The 9,029-nt window shown below is 41.3% G+C and overlaps 1 protein-coding gene across 1 annotated transcript in view; it reads left to right on the top strand.

Annotated features, from left to right (window-relative positions):
• The first annotated feature begins 34 nt into the window (after positions 1 to 34).
• Positions 35 to 9,029, top strand: part of EIF3A (eukaryotic translation initiation factor 3 subunit A) — a 31,229-nt gene continuing 22,234 nt past the window's right edge. Inside the window, exons 1-7 of the mRNA XM_089510025.1 lie at positions 35 to 211; positions 5,487 to 5,677; positions 6,088 to 6,224; positions 6,940 to 7,103; positions 7,401 to 7,600; positions 7,909 to 8,117; positions 8,345 to 8,516. Of these exons, the coding sequence (XP_089366151.1) occupies positions 163 to 211; positions 5,487 to 5,677; positions 6,088 to 6,224; positions 6,940 to 7,103; positions 7,401 to 7,600; positions 7,909 to 8,117; positions 8,345 to 8,516 (1,122 nt within the window). The 5' untranslated portion in view covers positions 35 to 162. The remainder of the gene's footprint in view (positions 212 to 5,486; positions 5,678 to 6,087; positions 6,225 to 6,939; positions 7,104 to 7,400; positions 7,601 to 7,908; positions 8,118 to 8,344; positions 8,517 to 9,029) is intronic.

Here is a 9,029-nt window from a genome sequence, read left to right as displayed (position 1 = left end):
CACGTCCGTGCGCGCGGCTGGAGAGGAGAGGAGAGGAGAGGAGAGGGAGGTGTCACGTGACGCCTTCTCTTTCCGGCCTCGCTCTCTGGCTGCTGCTCCCGGGCCCTGAAGCCTCTTCCTCTTCTGTCCGCGTGAGAAGGAGGGGAAGGAGCCGCCGCCATCATGCCGGTCTACTTCCAGAGGCCGGAGAACGCCCTGAAGCGGGCGAACGGTGAGTGCCAGGAGCCTCCGCGCCCATCACCGCCGCCGCCGCCATTTCCTTTCCCCCCTTTCCTTCTCCGCGCCCCGCCCGGCTTGGGCTCCATTAATGGAGGCCTATGGGCCTTGGCTCCTGGCTGGCCTCGCCACCATTTTAGCACGGCTTCTTTCTCGCGAGGCGAAGAATACATCCTTTGGCACCCTCTGGGCCCCACAGCAAACTCCAGCTCCCAGAATTCCACAGCAAAGAGCCACACAAAGAGTCAAAGTGGTACACCTCACTGTGGATGCAGCCTGGCTGACAACCTTGGGCCAGTCACACACACTCAGCCTGAGAGGATGGCCATGGCAAAGCCAGGCTCTGAAACCACACACTCCAGCTTTCGTAAATGTACAGCATACATATGGCCTCGACCGATTTCCCCCAAGAAAATCCCATTACAGGCTTGGTTTAGGGTGGTCCTGAAGCAGAAAGGAGTTGGAGGCACACACATACGCTATATATACATATCTGTACACTATATATATATATATATATATATATATATATACACACACACACACACATACAATATACATACACAGTATATGTGTGTACAGAGAGAGTATATGTGTATATATATATATATATATATACACACACACTACATATATATACATACATTATATACACACACTATACATGCACAGTATATACATACACTATAAATATAGACACACACAGATATTATACATACACAGTATTTGAGTATGTGTGTGTCTATATATATATATATATATACACACACACGCGCGCGCACACTATATATATGCACAGAGTATATGTATGTATGTATATATGCACAGTATATGTGTGTATGTAAATATATACACACACTATGCATACACACTATATATATATATATATACACACACACACACACACCAAAAGAAAGAGTATAGTGAGTGGAACTACACAGTGCTCATGAAGACAGTATACTACTGGTGTGTAGTACTGGTATTCTTCTCACCACCAACAGATGCATTTTTCAGTATGACGTTTCCACAGTCCATTCAAGACTGGTCACTTATGCGTCCTCTCAGTTTCATTTCCTGCTGAGCTACAGGTTGTATTTACAAGTCCTTTCTTAATTTCCCAGTTGTAGAGTGGAAGAGAGCAAGGGCAGACGTCTTTCCCAGCCCTTTCCCCATGTTAAAGTTCTTCAATTGGGACAGTTCGCTTTGAGGCTCAAAAGCGGGGGAGTGGCTGTTATAATGGGCCAGTAAAATGTCAGTCTCCAAAGCAGTGACTTCCAAACTCTGGTCCCCCAGGTTTTTGGGGGTGTTTGGACTTCAGATCCCCAAAGCCTCAGCCATCGTGACCAATGGTCTAGGATTCCCAGAATTCCCTAGCATTGAGCCATGGCAGTTAAAGTGGTGTCAAACTGCATTATTTCTGCTTTGCAAGTTGCAGCTTTTGAAGCGAAGAGAAGAAAAATTAGTCAAGCGTCTTGCTTATCATAGTTAACTTTATTTGCAATGCTGTGAAATATTTGTGTGTTCTCTCAGATTAAACAAGGCAGGAATTAATAATAGACTTAAGTTCAGAGCTGCCATCCTTAATACACTTTCTTGGCCCCTTTCCCCTGTTTTGTGTCTTTTATGTGGTGAACTGACAGTTCCAGTAGCACAGCTGATTGGGAAGAAGTAAACACACCCTGTTGTAAAAGCCAATTTAATAAGGAAAATTGCTGGTAAAAACCAGTTCTGTGTGGCAGGGCCGTCTGTAATATAAAAAGTGTCATGTTAAATATGTTTGAACACAGAGTAATCGGGTTAAAGTAGGTTATACTCAGTTACTAAAAGGTAAATTTTAGTACTAAAATGTTACAAAAACCAATTTTTGTAAATATGCTTGTTTTGAGCTGGCATGGAGTAGTACTTTGAATGCTGGACTATAACTCTGGGAGACCAGGGTTCAAATCCCCATTTGGTCATGGAAATCCACTGGATGACCTTGGCCAAGTCACACTGTCAGCCTCAGAGGAAGGGGAAGGGGAAACCCCCCTCTGAACAATACCAAGAAAACTTCATAATAGATTCACTTTAGGGTCACAGTAAATCAGAAGTAACATGAAAGTAGACAATAATAGTAGAGCTGTTTTGCAACACACAAATATAGCACTATGATTCTACTTTAACTGCCGTGATTCTACCTTATGAAATCCTAGTATTTGCCATTTAGGGAGAGGGATTTATAATTCTTAGCCAGAGAGCTCTAGTATCTCAGCACACTACAAACCCTAGAATTCCATACGACCTGAGACTCTGCTACTAAGGTTTTGTAATTTTATGCATTCTTGGGGGCTTTCAGATGGAACACCAATCTATGCTTTATTTTCTTTAAAAGCCTCCCCCTTTTATGTAACTGCCTGGGTCTTGTTTGTGCTAAGCTGCGTTTTTCTATTTGGACAGAGCAGGAGTTGGCAATCTTGGTTTAAACCTAAGTGTCTTTGGAGCAGACAGCAATTTAGGGGATGCTGAAAACTAGATATTTATTTTTTTGGTTGGCAGAGTGTACAGAATTTAAATATGCTTTTTGCTTTGAACACTGGATGTTACCAATATAAAAACATAAAGAAAATAACCCAAATTTTGTTGATGATGGCTTGGGATTCATAATTTTTATGTTGATTGTTATGAAACCTAAGATCATTTGAGTAAGTAACTTTGAGGATGAAGAAGAATCGTTGATTTCTGGTATTATTAAATCTGGATCCTATGTCTACATTCAACATTTAAACACCACCCCACACCAAAATACCAAAAACCATAATTCAGAGGCTGAGATCATGGAGTACACATGCCTTTTGTGCTTCAGAGAAGAGCCATTTTTTTATTTGTATACATACAAGAATAGTAAATATAAAACAGTAAGTAAGATTACTATTTATTGTGGTATATAGAGAGATCTAGTAGCACTTTTGAGACTAACTGAAAGAAAGAAGCTGGCAGCATGAGCTTTCATAGACTTCAGTCTACTTCCTCAGATGCTCTATTTATTGTAGGATACTGAAAACCTACTTTGTGCCCTCATATCATTCATCCTTCACCTATCTTTCAGAGCGATTGCAAGGATCGAAACATGTACACCATGTAGAGCTCCTTGGAATGAACACTGGATAAGTGTATTAATAATTAATGAAACTAGGGTTGGTATCTTGCCTCTCAACTTAGACCAGTGATGGTGAATGTTTTGGGGACTGAGGCCCGGTACAGACTGGCACTTTGTGCCAGCCTGGCCGCGAACTAGGGTTGCGCAAAGGCTGAGTGTTTACATGCTCAGTGACCCTATTGCACTCTGGGCACCAACTTGGCACGCGACCATATAGATAGGGCGCACCAAAATGATGTCACTCATGTGCAGTGCTTACATGGCACTGTGGCCCTTATGGCTCCTGTTCTAGGGCACAAGTAGGAGCTGCATTTCGGGGCTCCTATTTGCACCTGTTTGGGGGCGTGGCCTGCGGCTGTCACGTTCCCAACCCAATAGAGCCGCCCCTGAACAGGCTGTTACAGCCCCTGAGTGCCCAAACTAAAAGATGTTCTGACACTGGGTGCTATGCGGTGCCAGGGACAGGACTTCCAGGGTGGGACATCTGCCCTCTGAGGGGGGGGACTTCTCCCTCTGCGGAGGACTTTCACCTTCTGAGGGCGGGACTTCTTCCTCCTGCCCTCCTGGGTCCTCAGCTGCCTCTGTGGAGACAGCTGAAGGCCTGGGGGTTGAGGGGGTGGAAGAAGAGGAACAGGCTCTTCCCCCACCCCAGGGCCTTCTGATGCCTCTACGGAGGCAGCTGAAGTCCTGGGATGGCCAGGAAGAACAGGAGCAGGCATGCGCCTATTCCTCCTCTTCCTCGTCCTCTGCGTGCCCTGAAAATGGCTTTGTGTGCCATCTCTGGCACATGTGCCATTAGTTTGCCACCACAGACTTAGACATTGAGGAATTGTGACATACCTTTGGTTAACATCAGAAACGAAGAACGATAGTTACTGAGAAATTAATTCTGCACAAGATGGAGAGGAAAAAATGTTCCTCTTTTTTGGTAGATAGAGTCCTGAACATTCAGAATTTGAAAAGTTGCAGAACTCAGTAGCTCATAAGTACAAATTATAGTATTTCTCTTGAAATGCACAGAATATTTTTTAATGAAGACTCTTCAGCTTGTTTTGTTATATCTTTGGGGAGGTTTTATCTTTTAAAAAGTTGTACAGTCTTTAAAAGATCTGGAAACTGTTCATAGTGCTTAGGGATATTGTTCTAAAAATGTGCACTGTTTGAGGTAGCTTGAGAAAAGAAAATCTGTTCTCTACATTATAAGTAACTCATGTTCCAAAGACATGGTGGTACAAGCAACTTGGAAGTCACTTGTGGGGAGAATCTTATTTCAGTCTTTGAGCAGATATTGAGGAATATCAAATGCTCTCCTAAGCATTCATGAAGTATTAAGGCCTTTGCCCAAGCTGTGTTGTCCAAGCTTTGCACTGAGAAATTTAACATGGCTCACGCCAAGTGTTGGAGCTAATGGATCTTTTCCAAGAGAGATAAATTAATACGTAAAACTAGAGGTAATTGTCCATCCTTTGCTGTAGATTCCTGAAGTCCTTTTAAACCTTCCTTGCCCTGGAAGCTGGGATGAAATTCAGGAAGTGACCTGTGTAAATGGCATTGAAAGCAGTAGTGATGATGACTGATATAATTCCTGCCAATTTGGACATTTTGCTACCAGCCTTATGAGTCACATTTTAATTCTAGGCATCTCTACTGAGGAGTAACCCCCAGTTTCTTAGATTGAAAAGTACAGTTCAGTTTAATGCAACAGCTTTCCCTTTAAACATGCTTTGTCTGTAGGCTTGATACAAATCACATATCACTTAACCATAGTTAACAGCAGAATAAATGTGTGGGCTATCCAATAAATTCCAGAGGCCATAGTTAGCCAGCAGGTTAGAGATTCCCCATTGCTTTTTTAAACCCTTGTGAATGGTGGGGCGGGGGAGTTCAAATAAAGCAGTAGCTCATTGAAAGAATGCTATCCTGAAAAGGAGGGAAAATGTCAGCCTGCTTGGTAGAAGCCATACAGTCTGGTTGCCAGCAGGTGATTATTACGTTCCACGAGCAGCTGGAAGAATGGCTATTTACAAACCAGAGCTTTAGCATTTTACTTCCCTAGGTATTTCTTTACACATAAATAGTCTCTTGCAATAATTATTGAGAGTACACTACATGCTAATCACAATGTCTTTTTCAGAATTTCTTGAGGTTGGGAAGAAGCAACCTGCTCTTGATGTACTCTATGATGTTATGAAAAGTAAAAAACACCGAACATGGCAAAAGATCCATGAACCAATTATGCTAAAATATTTGGAACTCTGTGTGGACCTCCGCAAGAGTCACCTGGCAAAGGAAGGATTATATCAGTACAAAAATATCTGCCAACAGGTAAAAGATTTGAGCGTTATGATTGCATTAATCATATATATTTATTTTATATCCCACCTTTCTCCCAGTGTAGAACCCAAGGCTCTTAAACATGAACTAAAAATACAGCTAAAAGCCAATAATTAGTTCTTATTAAATTTTTTGGTTTTTTAATTTTCTGTCCGTAAATGTTTGGAAACAACATATTCATTGCTTACTTACACTAGTATCATATTTCTTTGTAAAACAACTTGGATTTGGCTAGACATAGTAACTGATTCTTAATATCAATGAGTTCAGGAGTTTACCTAGCATACTTTGATTTTAAAATACATTGTCGCATTGCTATATTTTGCTCTTACATTTTGAGTTTTGTATAAAATTTTCTAATGTTTAAGAAAAGCTACTTATCTGCTCTACTTTTGATACAGGTGAACATCAAGTCTTTGGAGGATGTAGTTCGGGCCTATTTAAAATTAGCAGAAGAAAAAACCGAAGCTGCTAAAGAAGAGTCTCAGCAGATGGTATTAGACATAGAAGACCTGGATAATATTCAGACTCCAGAGAGGTAGGATACGCTAAGATGTTTTGGCATGTGATTAAATTTTGTCTGTATTAGGTGTACACTTTGAACATAATTGACCCAACTAATTTGCAATCCTAAGATCCACCACATGAAAACATTTATGAAGTGGAGTCTTTTCTTGGCTTATGAATATCTCAGAAACATCGGCGCCTTACAGACGGGCCTAAGTGGCGCCATCGTTGCGCCAGGAATATGCGCGAGGGGCGGTGCTTCCGGACGCGCCTTGCCCCTCGCGCGTATTCCGTACGGCAAGATGGCGGCGCCCTATACAGACGGGCGCGGCCATCTTGACGTAACGGACGCACAGCGTCCGGACGTCTAAACCCGGAAGAGACGTCGCGAGTGCGCGCTTTGGCACTTGTTCCGGGTTACTGGAAGGAGCGTGATTTTCGCGCTCCTTTTTTACAGCACGGGGGAGTCGCGCGGTTTGGCTGCAGCGGCTTCCCCACGCTGCAACCGGCAGCGGCCCAAGACCACCCCTTTTGGGCGGTCTGTAATGGGCCATCATCTTTCAAGATGGAAAGATGTGGTAGTTCCATAGTAGTCTGAAAACAAAACAACAAAAATAATTCCTAAATGCTGCTTTCATATTGTCCTTTAGTCCTGTTAGCAGTTGGCTCTGTGAATCTTGGCAAATAAAACAAAAATGTGGAATACTGTAGATTCTATACAATAAAATATTTATTTTTGTTCTTAGTGTTCTCCTAAGTGCTGTTAGTGGAGAAGATACTCAGGATCGTACTGATCGGTTACTTTTGACTCCCTGGGTGAAGTTTCTTTGGGAATCATATAGGCAGTGTTTGGACCTTCTCAGAAACAATTCAAGAGTGGAGCGGCTATACCATGATATTGCACAGCAAGGTAAAATTGTAATTACTATGATAACTTTTGTAGCCTCTCAAAAAGGAGGTTTGAAGGTAGATACCTTATTGGTTGATGTTATTGGTTGCCTACCACTGAGAAGGAGATGCACGAATAATTTTTTTTGCTTTAAAAATATTTTAAAGGAACAATTCAGACAATACTGGCTTCTTAGGAAGGAGCTGAGGTGGGAATATTAACTCTTTCACAAGAACAAGATTTGGTTGGATGTGTGCATGTGTATGTGTATCTAAACTTTCTTTTCAACTATTAAAACGTGGAATAACATTTTTGCAGCTTTCAAGTTTTGTTTGCAATATACCCGCAAGGCTGAGTTTCGCAAACTCTGTGACAACTTGAGAATGCATTTGGGTCAGATCCAGCGTCATCACAATCAAAGCACAGCCATCAATCTTAACAATCCAGAGAGTCAGTCAATGCACTTGGAGACGAGGCTTGTACAACTGGACAGTGCTATCAGCATGGAACTGTGGCAGGTATATGCTTAGAATAGTGAGGCACCATCATACATTTCTTGCAGTCTGCATTCTCCACATTCTAAGCATTAAATTTGGTTTCATGTTTTAAGGGATCTAGTAACTTAGAGCGGCACAGAAGTATAGTAAACTTTGTAGAACAGTAATGTTATTAAATATATTTAGTTTTACGTCAGTATGGTTTTAAATATGCTTTGGCTTACAAATTGATATAATGAGCATATCCTTCTGTTTATCAGTAAATCTGAACAGCATTGAACAGTGTTTCTTCTATTTTGTGCTATTACCATGCAGTTATTTTCTTTCAGGAAGCTTTCAAAGCTGTGGAGGATATACATGGCTTATTCTCATTATCCAAAAAACCACCAAAACCTCAGCTAATGGCAAACTATTATCATAAAGTTTCTACTGTATTCTGGAAATCAGGAAATGCATTGTTTCATGCATCCACACTTCATCGTTTGTATCATCTTTCACGGGAAATGCGGAAGAACCTCACACAGGAAGAGATGCAGAGGTGGGGAAAAATTGATTTTGTGTTTGATTTTCTGTTTGCAGTAATCAGAGATATAGCTGATTTTCCAGTAGCGTTAGTGTCACTTATTTTCAAGCAGTAGTTTGGACGTTAACCTTTAAAAAAGAAATTTTCTAAGATTTAACGCATTCAATAAATAGTAAGGTCATTAAACTGTTTAAAACTGCAAAAGAATAATCTGAGTTAATTCTTCTGATTTTTGTTGGTAGGATGTCAACAAGAGTCCTTTTGGCTACGCTTTCAATTCCAATAACTCCTGAACGAACAGACATTGCTCGGCTTCTGGACATGGATGGTATAATTGTAGAAAAACAGCGGCGATTGGCAACACTGTTGGGCCTTCAAGCCCCACCTACACGGATTACTCTTATAAATGATATGGTGGGTAGAATTTGGTTAACAATTTGTATGATTGGCATCTTGTTCTATTATCCAGATGTTATAACCATGCAAACTTTTCAAGATAAGATGACAGTCATGATTGAAAGATACTTTAGTAAAACTCAGCGAAGATGATTAGAATGATTTGGTGAATACATAATATTAATGAAAGCTAAATATTTCATACGTTATTTCATAAATACTTCATTCCTGTGATATATGTGTGACTGTGGGCTGCTGCAGCAGTTAAAAATACTTAAGTGTTATATATCTACAATGGGTTGGGTAACTGCAAATCTAGGGGGTCTCATTAGCTCTCTAAGAGACCTTGGAGGGCCGCACCTCCCTACCTCACCTGCTCCCCCAAAATAAAAATAAAATACGATGCTCCCACATGTCCTCTAGGGAATATGGGAGCATTTTCATCATGTTTGGGGACCTTGGCCATTTTAGGTTCAGGAGAGACCTTTTTAACAGCAGTAAGTCAGTAGCAGTCATATCCTGTTCACTCCC

This window comes from Sceloporus occidentalis, unplaced genomic scaffold (genome assembly GCF_023333645.1).
Source record: "Sceloporus occidentalis isolate IW3139 unplaced genomic scaffold, rSceOcc1.0.p SCAF_2, whole genome shotgun sequence".
Classification (NCBI taxonomy): Eukaryota; Metazoa; Chordata; class Lepidosauria; order Squamata; family Phrynosomatidae; genus Sceloporus; species Sceloporus occidentalis.
This window is presented reverse-complemented; position numbering and strand designations above follow the sequence as displayed.